The 17,289-nt window shown below is 32.9% G+C and overlaps 1 protein-coding gene across 3 annotated transcripts in view; it reads left to right on the top strand.

The window, feature by feature from the left end:
• The window catches only part of PPFIA2 (PTPRF interacting protein alpha 2), a 487,632-nt gene that overhangs the window by 295,691 nt on the left and 174,652 nt on the right, over positions 1-17,289 (top strand). For all 3 annotated transcript variants that reach the window (XM_042992818.1, XM_042992819.1, XM_042992817.1), the window contains 2 exons: positions 1,187-1,351; positions 7,538-7,612. In XM_042992818.1, coding sequence (XP_042848752.1) covers positions 1,241-1,351; positions 7,538-7,612 — 186 coding nt within the window. In that variant the 5' untranslated portion in view covers positions 1,187-1,240. The remainder of the gene's footprint in view (positions 1-1,186; positions 1,352-7,537; positions 7,613-17,289) is intronic.

Genomic DNA, 17,289 nt, shown 5'->3' with positions numbered 1-17,289 from the left:
CAAAACTTCCTGGTCATATATTATTCTTCCCTGACCAAAATATTAATAACTGAGAAGTTAACCCAGCAGTTTTTTTTTTCAGGTATCTTTGTTTTTAGCAGCAGAACTGCCTTATTAAACTAAACAAAGGTGAAGCCCCAATTCACAAAACATTTTTATTTTTTTAAGTTTATTTATTTATCCTGAGAGAGACTGAGATAGCATGACTGGGAGAGGGGCAGAGAGAGAGGGAGACAGAGAATCCCAAGCAGGCTCTGCACCGTCAGCACAGAGCCCAGTGAGGCTTTCGAACTCACAAAACTGTGAGATCATGTCCTGAGCCAAAACCAAGAGTCGAATGCTTAACTGACTGAGCCACCCAGTCGCCCCACACAAAACATTTGAAAGTAAAATTTCTTTGGGAAATGTTAGGGTGTAGGTCTGGAACAGACTGAGACACTGTTTTCTGGACTTTCATGGCCCCAGAGGCTACTCTGGGTGAGTGTAGGTTCTCAAGTAGACCATTATTTAAAAACCTCTTTTCCCCAAATGACTATTGCAAAACCTCAGTTCCTATATTCCACTTGGTTGCATCTACTTTATTATGTAACCTAAGAATTAATTGTAAATAAAATTATTAGTGATTTTCACTGTGATTTTTATAGCAACATGTGATTATAACTATTACTATAATCACTATACAAATGTGATTATCACTATAATCACATTCAGACCAACATAATTATGCTCATTTCTTTCAATTCAACAATTTTAAATGACCAAATGTGTATTAAGTTAGTTGTGACTTTTAATACTCTTCTAACAAAATCATCATGCATTGTGCAATGTTCTTCAATAATTACTCTATTTGATCACATCTATTTTGTGTTCTATTTCTACTGAGCTCATGCTGAAATTATTAAATTTTCTAAAAGGATGAATAAGAATTTACATTACATTTTTTAAATGAGTAATTCCATTATATGATAGAGATGCAGTTTTATGGACCTTCAATGCCTTTTATGGACCCTGGCTTAGATTCAGGTGTGTGCTTCTTTGCTGCTACCTGTGGTAAACTCTGAGGTTATCATGAGATGCTAGGTAAACCTGCAATCTTTTCAGATAGAAGTCATTCATAAGTATTAGTAACTTGTGTTCATAAGATAATTGCATTTAGGGTAATTACATTTTCTGTTGCGCCCAATAGCTGTTACTGGAGCACTTGGAATGCCTGGTGTCACGACATGAAAGGTCGCTAAGAATGACGGTGGTAAAACGGCAAGCCCAGTCCCCCTCGGGAGTGTCCAGTGAAGTCGAGGTTCTCAAGGCACTGAAATCTTTGTTTGAGCACCACAAGGCCTTGGATGAAAAGGTAGAGTATTTAGAAAGGTTGATTACAGTTTTATGTGTCGATTATACCTCAGTGAAGCTGAAATTTAAAAAAATAAAATAAACTTCAGCTACCAATTTTAAAGAGTATTGACAGGAGATTTCAAGCTTCACTGTGCTTTCGTCATGAGCATCAGGTTCCTTGTCTTCATCCATGACTCAGCTGACTCCTGACGTAAATGAGTACAGAGAAACACGTTTGAATTATAGGAAAATCATTTTTATAACTGCGGCTGGATTATTGTGTGTATATTGGTGATGCTCATAACCCTGTTTTTTTTAATGCCACCGAATCTATGGCTTATCAAGTTACACTTTTATTGTGGTGCATTATGGTCCTAGTCCAGATGGCCATTTGAAATTTAATATTGTCATTCAGTCTCCCTCTCTCTCCTTCTCTTTCTCTCCTCCCAGCCCCTCTCTGAAATGCATGTCTATAGATCCCAACACAGAAGACCACTAACTGGAAATTCAACATATCTTGAAGTGTAAATTGGATGTATACTCTAACCTTTGGAGGTTTATATTAGAAGCATACATTTTATTCGATCTCTGATAACTTCTGAGTATATATTCTGAGTATATATTTTGAGGAATCTCTGAATATAACAGCATAAGGTATCAGTGGAGAAAACTTGCTTTAGGTCTTTTTAAAAAAGTGGCAGTAAGCTTCTTTTAGCTGTTACTCAAAAAACTTCAACTGACATAAATAAGCCAATATGATGATAATATCCTTTGGAGATTAATAAGGCTTATGACATGATTTTAATTTTGTGAAATGTTACAGAATTAACTTTTTAAAATTAATAAAGCTTTAGGATTTTGTAGAGTGGGAATTGGGGCACTTCAATTAGAAAGTACCTGATAAGTTCTGAGTATTAAAATCCAAATGAGAGATTATTACCCGGTTATATCTAGGTTTTAAGCATGCAGACACTTGTGCTCTAGTTAAAATTTATGTACATATATACTTTTATCACTGGTCTTTCAGATGGTCTTAGACCAGGGTATTATGTGAAGTATGTGCATAAGGATAACTATAATTCTACCTTCTAGATTGTTAAGAAGAAATTGTAGCTTATTTTTCGTTTTAGCCATGAGAGGAAAGTAGTTTATGAATAATTTTGAGTAAGATAGAAATTGATATTATATAAAGATCCTTGATAAATATAATATCACTACTATCAAGTATCAAATACTTAATATGTTTGATGTTTAAGTACATATTCCCTTTATTATTATTTTATATATATATTATATATTATATATTATCCCTTTATTTATATATATCCCTTTATATATAATACTATATATATATATATCCCTTTATATATAATACTATATATTATCCCTTTATTTATTAAGTACATATTCCCTTTATTATTAAAAAAATACATTGTTAAGAATTTGCAAGACTTCATATTATTCTATTCTATTATATATATATTCTATTATAAGTCAGACAGATATTTGACAAACAGAAATAGATAAGACATTGTCCTTACGACTGAGGAGTTCAAAGTTATTGCTAGAGATTCACGTGTCAATAACGGGTAATGTTAAGAAACAGTATGTATAATGCAATAGGGAGCCACAGGAAAAGTTGTGACTAATTCCACTTGAGAAAGTGATTTTAAAAAGTTCAAGAATGTCTTCACAGAGGGTATGACATTTGGACTTGAATATTAGAGAATGTGTAGGAGTTTTTTAAGCAGAGTAATGAAGATACTCTGAGCAACAGGATCAATATGTAAAATAACCCAGATGTATAAGAAGAGCACGGCCTATCCAGAGAAAATGTAATAGTTTTGAATGCCTTGAATGAAGGTGCTTGAGAATGTGTGATCGTAGAAGTTCCCTGTATGCACTCCCACATCACTTGAGCGGTATCTTATGAAAGAATGCATGCAAGGCAGTAAACAGTATTCAGGACAAATAACCTGATGGCTGTGAGTACATTTAAGAAGAAAATAGTTGTTGCACAACTTAGACCAGACAAATAATCTACTATGTAGACATTCAGTGAGTTTAGCATAACTAAATGAAGCATTTTATACTATGGCGCTAGGAGCTGTAATAGTATGTACTAACTCATCAGAAGTTCCAGGGACATTGGTTAGTTCATAGGCAACTGAACTGATTATCAGCTAAGTATTGTTGAACAGTCTAAAGGAAAAGTGTTATGAGCTTGGATTCTGGAGGTGGACAGATATGGACAAGTGACTTCTCTAAACATCTGTTTTCCTCTTTTGAATGGAGAGCTAATAGTACTTAGCTCATAGAATTGCCATGAGGATTAAATGTGATCTGATGTGCAAAAAACTCTTATATGGTACTTAGCATATGGCAAGTGCTCATTGAATGTTAATGAGTATTACTGTTAATGTGAATAAATTTCAGCACTTGATAAAACTTTCAAACTAAGTAAAGATGTTGGTGTTACTGTTGATCCACATGCTTGTTTTAAGTAGCATTTTATTTAGTTATTGAAGGATTAATCTGTGCTTTCATGGACAGTTCCCCTAGGAATAACTCACAGCTACTCAAGAGGCTAGGAAGGGTGGGGAAACAAATTACAACATTCTATAAGTACTATGGATACCATGTTATAATACAGAGAGATGATCAGAAGAAGATGCAATTAACCATTTCTTGAGGACAAGACACTACCGACTTTACAGGGTAAAGTTACACACGAAGAGCTAAACAAAGTAGAGAAAATTAAGCATAGCTATGGATGATTACAATTACTGGCAGTTGTCATTATTAATGTCCTTATTTATACATACACTGAGTTGTAAGTTTGAATTTTCCTTATTAGCGAAGACTGACCGTAACTTTGAATATCACTCTCCAGTGTGTTAACCAATTTTGGAGGCTGGAGGAAATGATAAATATACATGTTTAAGTATAAGTAAAAATTCACAGTAAATATATATATGCACTCCATACATATTTCTGTGATCTAATATCATATTGCCCAAACTGGATTTGAACTTCTGGTCTAAGGAGAAAACATTTACAGTGTTTTCTGTTATAGGACTGATAATTCCAAAATGAAACCCTGCCATACCTTACTTTTAATTTGGAATCTATGCTTCTTCCACCAAAGTTTCTTTTCATCCTGAAACACATTTGTTATTTTTAGAGAATTATTTTATTTTAAATTCTCAGGGATAGGATGTATGTAGCTTTGAAACATCCTTTGGGGAAAAAATTCTTTAGTTATTTTTTATACCCTTCTGAAGAAAATTGATATAGTAGATGAAACTATAAATAAAAAATTCTAGGTGTACATAAATATTTTAGAGGTTATACTATAGTTCTATAAATTAAAAAATTAACATGTATTAACTAAGAGACTGCAAACAATGGATTCGTTGAATGTGGTTAAATAGCAAAAGAAATCAGAAAAGGTTACGTATAGAGCTAAGGATATCACCTGTGTACTTACATTTAGGAAAAAAAAAGTTAAAATTATAATTTTTCATGGCATATCAATCATGTCTAGATAGTTCCACAGCACACCAAATCTAACAAGGAAAGTAAAGGTAATTATGTCATTCTGCTGGTGCTGTGCTTAGCAGAGCAGAGCAAAAAGCTAAAAGCTGGTCAGAGACAATATTTTTTTCACTACTAATGCAATTTAAGCTATATAGACAAGGTAAAATGTTGGGATTCTTCATGCCTTAGAAAAGTTACTTTTTTGCATCCCACCTTTTTTCTTTGTTTGTTTGTCTTATTCAGTTTAGCAGAAATTAGTGCAATATGAATTAAATATAGAGAATAATTTATCCTAATAAAAACATGAATCATACATTTATCTCATAATGTATTGATATTTACCGCCCCAATTTTTGGATTTACAACTAATTCAAAATATATTCAGAAATTGTTTTTATTTTCTTGTAGAGACACCTTTAGATTCTTTACTTTGTGGGTAATATAATCTCAAGCTGTAGATACCATTCTAAATTTATTTGAGGGGTTATTCTATATTCAAGTTGTTTGATAAGCTTAATGATTTTTACCCTTTGAAGACTCACTATAATGAGAATAAAAATGTTTAACTTTTTGGTAAATAGGAATCATATTAGAACAATTTTTGTGATCATCAGTTTAGCAAAGAAAGTCAGGAAGATACTTTAACCTACAGGATAGCCTGGTTTCAGCCATTCTGTAAATGATTTGAAGAACTCTTTTAGAAACATTCCAGTGTATCAGTATATCTTAAAATAAGACACCTAACCTCTTCACAGCAGTGTTAATGTGATAGTATCAATGTTGCTTATAGTGAGATCGTTAACTTACATTTTGACAATTTCATATTGCTCTTCTCATCAACTACGATTCTTAGAACTTTCTCACTCAGAACACCTGAATATTATAGCTGGTATTTTAGGAAGTGGGTGTAAAACTTTATAATCAACCCTGTTAAATATCAAGCACATCTACTAAGATTTTTGTTGATATCTGAATTCCACGCATCAGCAATCCTCCTTATTTTCAGCCTTCAGATATTTGCTTCTTTTACATCTATCCAGGCTGCTCATAAAAAAAGTATTCCCCAAGTCAAATCATCAAAGACTTCCTTTCAAGTAGTTATTGTTCAGTTATTAATCAGAATTATTAGTTTTATGCATTTTAATGAACAATTGGATATTTGTCAAACAGCATGGGTATGTGTCAGGCTATCTAGCACACCTAAATATCATGAAAGATCCTATGTAATTAATTATCTTTGATATCAAATATCAATTCATGTACATATTACTAATTTTCAGAGGATTTGAGCATAACTAAATATAATTCATATTAAGCTCTTCTCAGATAGTTATTCTTTCTAACTCAAGATACATTTCAGGAGTGAAGTGCACCCAGCCACCTGAATATGTATCAGTTATCATTATACAGCACAAAAATATAATTGATATTTTTTAAAATTTCTTGTTAGATTCTAGATTAATAGGATATTAGTGGGGGGTTTTTGTCTGCTTACTAATTGAAAAGTAATGTTAAATTCAACTTTAATTATTATGTGAATTTCTAAAATATATTTAACCTATATTCTCACTTAAATCTTATCTTTTTAAAATAGGAAAATGTGATACACTAAAATATACTGTCAATGCATTAATAAAATTAGAGCTAATAAAAATATATATTAAAATACATATTAACTGCACAAATACTATAACATTCCCATGGAGCAAATTCTATGTTAGCTCATATTCAAAAATTCACCATGAATTGCATCTTAAGTTGAAGAACTGTGTGTTTTATTGATTGTTTTCTAAGGAAAATTAAGTCACTGTAGACATTAATTTTAATTCCAATTAAATTTGAATTAAATTAAATTAAATTCAGTTAAAATCCTTTCTCTGAATTCCTTAAATTTTTACATGATAATATATATTTTACATATATGTCATGTAGAGCATATCTAAAGATCTGAACATATAATAACTAAAACAATTTTAGAAGTTCTAAGAAAGCAAGAATTAAAGACCACTTCTTTGAGTTTCATTTATTTATGAAACATTTGTAAATCATATTATTTCCAAATCATAAATATTTTCAAACTAAATGTGCAGAGTATTCGGTTCTATAAAATATGATGGCTTAACCTTTGGTATCTGGAAGCTAGTTAGGAATTCCAGAGTAATCAAATAGTTTTCAATCCCTCAGTAGCAATGTAGACCTCTAACTAATACAACACTATAAGCAATAGACAACATTTTTTCAGATTCTGAGAATCTTTTATGAAGTTACTCATACCAAATGAAGCTCACATATTATTTTTTAAAAAGTAGAAAGATTTTGCCTATGTCTCATACTTAATCAGTGAGTCTTTTTCAGGGGAATTCATAATATATTTTTGAACTTTGCCTCCACTTACTGTGAGTCAGAATTAAGAATAAGCAGGTCTGTCTCTTTCCCGTTAGAAATTCTGTCATTGAGACTAAAATGACTTGCTTATAAGGAAATACCGTGATAGAGAGATGCTATAAGGTGACAATGTATTCATAGAATTTATGAGCACTTAGGGCTATAACTACGTTAAAAATTCGCCAAATATGACTGTCTCGGATAATGTTAATGATGGATTCAGCACAGTTTAACATGTATGGGATGTACATTACTGCACATATTTTGGTTTTTCTTCTAGGTAAGGGAGCGACTGAGGGTTTCTTTAGAAAGAGTCTCTGCACTGGAAGAAGAACTAGCTGCTGCTAATCAGGAGGTAACATACCAAACTTTCTCCTCTTTTGAGGTGTGATATCACTAGCATTATAGCCCTTGTGTTTCACATCACTTTGATTAAAACTGTCACAAAAAAGAAATTACATTCTGTATATGCCACTGAACAAGGTGTGTTGAAACCAGTTGCCAGAGTCATGTTCCCTGATATCTGGTGGTTCAGATCAGTCACTTAAAGATGAAAAGAAAATTATCAAGCTCTAGTGACAAAGTGGCTTAGAAAGACTGCAGTCAGAATGCCAGTCCTTTCAGAGAGTAAAACACAGCTCCAAAATTGGAAAGCATGTCAAATATCTGCTAAACGTAGAAAATGGCACAAATGAAGTTAAGTCCTTGGAGATATAAACATACTTCCCTTAAGGTTCTTACTCTTCTTATCTTCTAAAGCATCATGCCCGTGTTTAGTGGCACCATTAAATCCACTTCTCTTGCTCTCATTCATGACTAAGGTATTATAACCATCTCTGAGATTTAAAAAGTTGTGTTTTTTTTTCTTTAGAAAAATTGACTTATTTTGGTTTTTAGTATACAGATTAACTTGGGTCACTAGACCAGATATATAGATAGACAGATAGATAGATAGATAGATAGATAGATAGATAGATAGATAGATAGATATAGAGATAGATAGATATAGATATAGATATAGATATAGATATAGATATAGATATAGATATAGATAATTTATATATCTGTAAAAGAATATATTAAAATATATAAACAATAATGTGTATAGGCCACTAAAATCGACCCATCTCTTTCTCTGTCTCTAAGAGAGAGAATACTTGTAAGGCTACTTTTTCCTCCAGAAATGTATTCCAGTAAGGTAAATATTGGCATTGGCTAGTTGGACATACTAAAATAATTCTACAAAATATTCTTATTTTAAATAATTATGTGGGCAGCTAATGTCATTAATTATAAGTATTATCAGGGCGTTCTTACTACAATAATATTTGCATTTACATTACACACACAAATACACGTTTTTAAGGCATGTTAAAAATTTCATCTAGTACAAATCACCTTGTTCTTTAAAATAAGCTAAACCAAAAAAAAAAAAAACAAGTTTAAAGTTTGCCTTTGTTCTGGGTTTAACAACTTAAACTTTAGAAAAAATGGACTTTTAATTGCAGAGACAATCAGTTCCATGTCAACTAAATGCTAGCTGTGTTAAAAACATAAATGATGGGGCGCCTGGGTGGCGCAGTCGGTTAAGCGTCCGACTTCAGCCAGGTCACGATCTCGCGGTCTGTGAGTTCGAGCCCCGCGTCAGGCTCTGGGCTGATGGCTCGGAGCCTGGAGCCTGTTTCCGATTCTGTGTCTCCCTCTCTCTCTGCCCCTCCCCCGTTCATGCTCTGTCTCTCTCTGTCCCAAAAATAAATAAAAAACGTTGAAAAAAAAAAAAAATTAAAAAAAAAAAAAAAAAAAAAAACATAAATGGTGGAATAATAGTTAAAAAATAAATAGACAAAGCATTCAGTTCAGCTTAATAAACTGGATGGCTTCAAATAAATAAAAATAAATAAATAAATGAAACAAAGGGAAATAAGAGATTGGTACATCTTAGTCATCACAGAAGAAAAGAACCTCTGAGATCATGGATGATGACAAGAAGAACTCAGTCTTTTTATGAGAAAGGATAGGTTTTACCTATACAGCAGGTATATGCATTCCTGGAACGTCCAGAAAGAAAATATTAAATGTTTGTTTATTTTGTGTTTTATCATTGTTAATTTTGATTTTCATGTATGTTTAAAAGTACATTTATTTTGGGTACATCCCTCAAAACATTTTATCAATAAGGGTAGAGAAACAAAAGCTTTGGCAACTACGAATATGAAAGCCTTGCTTACCATACAGTAATAAAGCGTTTGTCTGTTATAAACAAAGGTGAGGTGAGACCCCTTGGCCAAAGTATGTAGGCTGTGATAAAAATATCCCTCAAGTTCAAGTAAGGCGCTGAAAATTAGCTCCAGAAATGGCAACTGAATAGTTCAATTAGATATAAAATGGGAGAACAACACTTGAGGGAACCAAAGCAGAGGAAGACTTTTGCTGGTTGTCTTAAACATTTTAGCCTCAAATTTTTTTGTAGTCTCTTATAGGCAGCATGGTCCATTTGATTCTTATATGTAAATTAAATATATTTTAAATCATTAACATCATTCTACAATTACTGCCGTCCTTCTGAATGCTTTTTGTTTTGTTTTAAATAATTTGTATAAGAGGATAGTAATTGTGTGCTCATTATTAACTTCAATATGTTTTCTTTTTGTTGTTGATTTTTATTAACTTCCAGGTGGCTTAACCAGACTCCCTACTTAGGAAGCCACATATCCACAGATGGGCAAAGGGGTAGCAAAGTTATCTTAGTTTTCTAACAATAAATTGTTTATAAATAATTAATGATTTTAAGAGAGAGTACATGGGAAAAACCAACTTTTACTTCATAATGAAATTTATATTTCACTCTGAAAATCAAAAATAGAAAGAGAGAGAAAAATCGGAAGACACCTGCAGTGTGAGTTCTTAGAACAGCAGTTGGTACATGAAATCTCTTATAAGTAAGGCGTCATGTATTGATGATAAGAAACATTTAGAAATCTGACAAAATAAGCTTAGAAAAAATGTATACTATTGGCAGCTTTAGAAAGGGGAACTAGGTAAAGTTTGATTATTAGAGGAAGTAACTGAAAATATTTTAGAAAACAAAGGACAATTTTTTATAGAAAAAAAGAAAACTATTTAAGAACACATTCGTAAGAACCAAACAAAAATATGTAACATAGCCAAAAACAACCAGGTACTAGAACAAAATTCTGCATATGGCTAAATTAACAAAGCGTTGGGGAAAATTTCATTTGCTGCTTCAGATTTTAAATTAAAATTAAAAATACTTACAAGTGTCCCTTATAATTCAATCTGTGCATTTCTTGAGTTCATATAGCAAGCTTGACAAGTGAGGATACCACATTATCAGAATCTGATTTGTGAGTTTCTGGTAGTGATAATAACCATCCAGATAGCAAGGAATCTATCCAAACATTTTCCTGAATTGTTTCAGTTCCAAAATTCAGAAAGGAGAAATCAGAGAGCAGAGGTTAAGACTGCAAGTGATACCTTGAGATGTATATTATATATCTAGATATCTAGATATATATATATATTGTAGAGTCTGAGAAAATGATAGAATGTAGTTTATTCTGTCATCATTATATTATACATATATATCAGCAGAATAATCCTGGAAGTTTGGTACTGCTATTATTTTACAGATGAACCTAGAGAGGTTATGTCTCCTAATATGCCATTCTCTCCTACTAGAAAATGTTGTTATCTCTGAATTTGTCTTAACTCTCTGTATTCAGGCAGTGCTAATCCCTCCATTTAACTGTGGCTACTCATTTACTCCCTTCTTTTTACATATACATTAAAACCACTATAGTTCAGGTCTTCATAAATTCTCACTTGGAATATTACTATAGATTTTTATTTATTCTTGTCTCCTATCCTTTTCTGCTATATAATTCTCCCAAGGTTAAACCTGCTAAGCAAAGCTCTAATCATAGTGACTATTTTTAATAACATATTCTAATGTGTAATACATACTTATATGTAATATATAGCATATTAGTGCATTAATAACATAACGATATACTGTATTATCATATGTTAATAATATAGGGATATATCAAGAATCTCTTCAATGGTCCTAACTTACAAATCTAGCTCTGACTCCCACCCCCTTACTGCCCTGACTGAGTCATTCTAAGGTCTTGTTAAAATATAGTATTCACTATTTTTGAAATCAGCCAACATTTTTCCTGCATCTTATGCTAATGTCTCTCTTGGAATGCTTCCACAACCCCAATTCACACACTGAAATCATATTTCCCCATTTAAACTCAAGTTCAGACATTACCTTTTTAATGAAATATTTTATGATTTCTTGCTAACAGTCATCACTCTTTAGTTTAAATTGCTAAAGCTCATTGCTGCAGCATTTATTATGACTGTTCAACAACTATTGGGGTTAATTATATATCTGTCTAAGCCTAAGTGGTTAGTTCCCTGATAAAGTGGACTGCATCTTGTTCATTTGTATTTATTGTATTCACCACAGTGATATGAACCTCATGATTAATATATATTTGTCAAATTTCATTGTATAGAATTTGTTCTAACCAGTGTTGTCACATTGTTCTTTTGCTGTTTCCTTAATACTCAAGTTTAAATAACCTTCATGCTCAAAAACCACAATGTATTGATTATATGGATTATATGAACAAGATGTCTTTCCAAATACAATTATTGAGTAACCACCAAGTGCAGAAAATTCCAAGTCTCTGACAGGAAGAATAGGAAAAAAATAAAATAAGTGAATCATAATGCAAATTTTCATGCAATTTTCCCTCGAGTGATGAAGACGAACATGTAAACATAAGTAAGATATAATGTCGTGCAAAACTAAATAAATGAAAAATATAGGCCCAAAAAGCAGAGAGAAGAGGGTATTTATCTGAACCAAAGGATCAGAGAAGGCTCACCCTTGAAGGAAAACTATGATTTGGCTTTAAAACAGGGGGAAAATGTTTCAGGCTGAGCAGAGCGTATGGAAAAAACAAAACAAAACCTGAAATTGGCCATTTCAAGAGTAAAGGATGATGTTGTGTTGGTAAGGATTTGGGTGTGAAAAGATGTGGCAGTAGAAAGTGGGGTGGTGGGGAGGACTCAATTTCAAGAGGGCCCTAAATGCCGTACACGAAGTGTAAAATTCATACGTTATGAGAATAAAGAAATGAAATGAGAAAGCATTGAAGGCTTTGTTTTATTTCTGTTTTGTTTTGTTTTGGTAAAGTGAAAACCACTGAAAGTATGTTCCTTTTTTATTTTATTTTGTTTTTGTTTTTTTTTTTTGTAAAGTGTTACGTTGGAGTGGAGTAGAGCTTGAAAGCTGACATGATTGGCATGGCTGGCTGATGTAATTATCTGCTATGTGATTTTGATCATGACACCTCAATTCAACAAACATTTAATGGGCATCTTCTGTTTCCCAGGCAATGAATTAAGTACTAGATATCAATATATTAATAAAACTCAGACATTGATAAATCAGTAGTTCTCTCAAATATGGGAAATAGACGTTACAAAGAAATTATAGTGGGAAGTTATTATTTATGAGGATGGAGTTTCAGTTTGAGAATATGAAAAAAGTTCTGAAGATGGATGGTGGTATAACAATGGCATAACAATGTAATCATACCTAATGTCACTAACCTCTACACTTAAAAATGGTTAAAATGGTAAATGGTACAGCTTACTACAATAAGAAATTAATTATAATACAATATGACTAATGTGAAAATGGGAGTAAGTACAAGGTTTTATAATATTACAAAACAGAGTAACCAGTTGTATGGGCACAAAAGAGGAAAAGCAGATGGTATTATAAAAGTTTTCCTAGAGAAATTTTGCCATTTGCAATAACATGGATGAATGTTGAGACATTACACTAAGTGAAACAAGTCAGACAAAGAAATATTGTAAGACCTTACTTATATATGTAGAATCTAAGAATGTTGAACTCACAGAAATAGAGTAGCTTGGTGATTGCCCAGGCTGGAGGGGTGGGAGAAATGGGAGAGGTTTGCCAAGGATACAAACTTTCTGTTATAAGGAATAAGATTAGGAGATCTGATGCATATACCATAGTGGCTGTAGTTAATGATACTGTATTGTATACAGCAAATTTTAAGATTTGCTCGAACAGGAGATGTTACATGTTTTCACCAGCAACAACTAAAAAATGGTAATTATGTGAGATGATGGAGGTGATGTATTAACTAACCTTATTGTAGTAAACATTCCAAAATATGTACATATATCAAATTACTGTTTTGTATGCCTTAAACTTACACAATGTATTTATCAATCATATCTCACTAAAGGTGGAAAAATATTTCAGAATCTTCCTAGAGAAAAAAAAATTACCTAGAATTTGAAGGATGACTTTAAAGAGCTTACCAGATGGACTTGGAGGAAAAGAAGGGAAGCAGGCAGGAGGAGGGATGGGGACTAGGCTGCAGAAAATAGCAGATCTGGGTAGAGACGCCTGGAGCCTGGGCAACAGTGAGCCAATGAAGAGTCATTAAGGAGGGAAGGAATGTGATCACATTTTCAATTTTGCAGACCAGTGGGACCTCCAAAGGTTAAAGGTAAAAAAATGTATATGATAGCCAAAGTACCATGTTTATAGTTCAGATTTTGAAAACTCACTATGATTTTTTGAAAGAAACAAGGGACTAGTGTCAGAAAATACTGAACTGTGTAGAATGGAGGTATTACCAAGTCTGGCATTTTTTATGTTCTTTTAGTAATGGAAAATAATATAAATTAAAGAATCAAGATAATATTGTAAATAAATATATATACATAATAAAAATTTGCTGTCATTTTATGCCTCTTTGAATAACTCCACTTAGGTAGATTGTATTGTTAACGTTGAATACATTTTCCAGGCCATTGTCTTACAAAAGTGAGTTCAGGTTATTTAGACACAGAAAATACAATAAAGCCTTTATTTCTTGCAGAGTATTTTTGTTACTGCTTAAAATTGGAAAACCACACACACACACACACACACACACACACACACACACACCAAATGTACAATAAAGGGAAGTGCAAAGAAGAATAAATAGATTACTTCCTAACAATGTGTTCTCTTTTAGCAGAAGCCCATATACTCTTAAAATTATTTGATTAAATGAGACAAAATGGATTATTTAGAAGTTACAGTAAAAACTTAATTGACAGACTAATTTTCACTGAATGTACAGGTGTGCTTATTTTAAAAGCTTTTCTACATGGTTGCATTATACATAAAAAGAACTGGCACATTGAATTGTAGGCTGAACTATATAAATTTTTTTATATTGCTTTCATTCTGTGTTGTTTATTCCAAGCAGTGAATTTACCAACTTTCAATTAGAATTTTCTTAAGGAAATTAGCATTTCATTTCACTTCCTCTATAACCAGCCTTATCCTGGGAGTCTAATTTCCTAAGGAAAAATTAAAGAACTTTCATGGGTATATCAAGTATCATTTGCATTCAGAATATTGGATCAGAATGGTGAGAGGAGCTACTGGTAGCAAGTTCACATTTGGGAAACTTGTAGGACCATGGACTGTGGCCATTGCTTTAAATACATTACATCATTAAGTCATCGAAATGATGTATTGGGTTTGGATAAGACCCAGTACTCTGTGGAATCCATGGAAATGAATGGAGACAGTGAATAGATACAGGTAAAGGGAGAACCTACCTTAAAAAGCAAACAAAAGTCTGGGAAGGAGCAATGAGAGATGTGAGACTCAATTGAGTCAAGAGTTAATGAAGCAAAAAGAAGGGCACCTGGGCGGTTCAGTCACTTAAGCATTGGACTTTGGCTCATGTCATGATCTCACAGTTTGTGAGTTCAAGCCCCACCTCAGGCTCTGTGCTGACAGCTCAGAGCCTGGAACCTGCTTTCGATTCTATGTTTGCCTCTCTTTCTGTCCCTCCCCTGCTCACTCTCTGTCTCTCAAAAATAAGTAAATATTATTTTTTTAAGTGAAGCAAAAAGAAAAAGAGAAAGTGAGAAAGAGAGTTTTAAGTGTAGAGATTGGAGATGGCCAACAGTGTCAAATGTCTTATGAAGACATAAAAGATTATGTTTAATATGGGGTGATTGGATTTACAATTAGGTTTCTGGAAATGTTTGCAAAGACAGTTTCAATAAAATATAATGGAAGGAGAATAGCTGTGATGGAAAGAATTTATGAGTCAATTATAAGTTTAGAAATGGAGATGATGAGTAATATTCTTCTGAGAAGTTTGGCAAAGAAGGAGAGAGGAGGTTAAAAGCTGAAAAGGTAGGCAATATTGAGAAATAGCCTATTGAAAAAGCTTTCGGCCAAGGAAAAAACAAAGGAGAAGCGATTTTTGATGGGCACCCACAATAGAGGATGGGCATGGTTTCAAGATCTATTGTAGGTAGTAGAACTCTTTCCTCTGAGAAATGGAGAAGGGAGAATGGAATATGTAGTGTAGAGATGAAGGAGGGGTTTGATTTGGAGGGAAAAGAAGGCATAGAGATTTTATCAGAAATATTTTTCCCAAGGAAATAAGGGTCCTCTGCTAAGGGAGGTGGGAACAGAGATACTTTTTATGAACTTAAATAAAATTAAAATAAGACAATGTAGAATATGGCAAGGAGCCAGTAGGACCAAACAATGAAGGGGCATCCGGGTGGCTCGGTTGGTTAACTATCTGACTCTGGATTTTGGCTCAGGTCATGACCTCACAGTTGATGAGATTGAACCTTGCCTTGGGCTCTGGCTGACAGCACAGAACCCGTGTGGGATTCTCTCTCTCTCTCTCTCAAAATAAATAAATAAACATATTTTTAAAAAAAGATTAAACAAGGAAAATCTCTCGGGAGATGCTCATTGAGTTCCCCAGTGAACTTATAATTGCTGGCTTCCACAACACTTACAAACTGAAACAACATGGATTCTACCATGATGTTTCCTTATGTAAATGTATCAAGGTTTGTTATACATCACAATTTGAAAGAAAGAAATAGGAATATGAAATTGAAGTTGTTTCAGATGACTTTGGCCACTTTGAATAAATCCAGAAGTGAAATGCTTTTCTAAAATTTGACAGGGGTAAAAATCAGGAAGCTTCTAAAATCCACGAGCAACTTAGCTATATTTACATAGTTGGAAAGAAATTTAGTAGCTGAACATGATCCAGAAAAATGTGGAAAGTGAGAGAGCTTTAGTAAAGAAATTTGCTTTGGGGGAACTGATAGCAATAGTCATCTAAACTTATGTGATCATTTATTTGCAGACTTAATGAAATGACCAAGCCATTTTCCTCTTCAAATTAAAGCTGCCATTTCTGTGAGTGGAAGGCTCCAGATGTAGAAATAAGAGACCACTGCAAAAGTTCTTGAGTTATTTCAGATTCGTAAAATTCATAATTATTCATCTTGATGACTCTGCCAACTACTTGTTTTTTGGTTCTTTTCATTCTCTTTCCCAGTTCCATGAGATGAATGTCTATTACTGCCTTCATAAAAATGATTAATCTTACAACAACCTTCTAATTTCCTGCATGTTTACATATTCCAGATAGCCTAATCAGCTGACTAGCTTATTTTCACCATTAGTAAATGTATGAAACTATTTTCATCATTAGTAAATTCAATGACCAATTTTGAATTAACATTCTCACAGAAAGTCAAATACAAGTTTTTCTGTGTTTTATTAGCATTTGAAGCAAGTCATTATCACTACACTTACCTGAAAATGCTATTTGTTTAATGACAGCAGTGTTTGCATAAAGTAATGACATCTTGCAGCCCCTAACTTCTATCCCTTGAAGACAATGTAAAACTCTCCAATGTGACATTTTTAGCTTGCCTGCAAACTATTATGACTTTCTGATAGACTCACTTATTGGAAACCTATAATTCCTGTTGGAGTTGTATCATTTTGGGTTAGAAAATTGGGTAGTTCTTAATTGATTTTATTTCATTGAAGAGTTTAATAATAGTTGAATGATGTCCTTTTTTTGCTTTACTTTGGTAAACTCAAAGCTTCAGCAT

This window comes from Panthera tigris, chromosome B4 (genome assembly GCF_018350195.1).
Source record: "Panthera tigris isolate Pti1 chromosome B4, P.tigris_Pti1_mat1.1, whole genome shotgun sequence".
NCBI lineage: Eukaryota > Metazoa > Chordata > Mammalia > Carnivora > Felidae > Panthera > Panthera tigris.
Note: the sequence above shows the minus strand (reverse complement) of the source record. Positions and strands in the feature narration are given on the sequence as shown.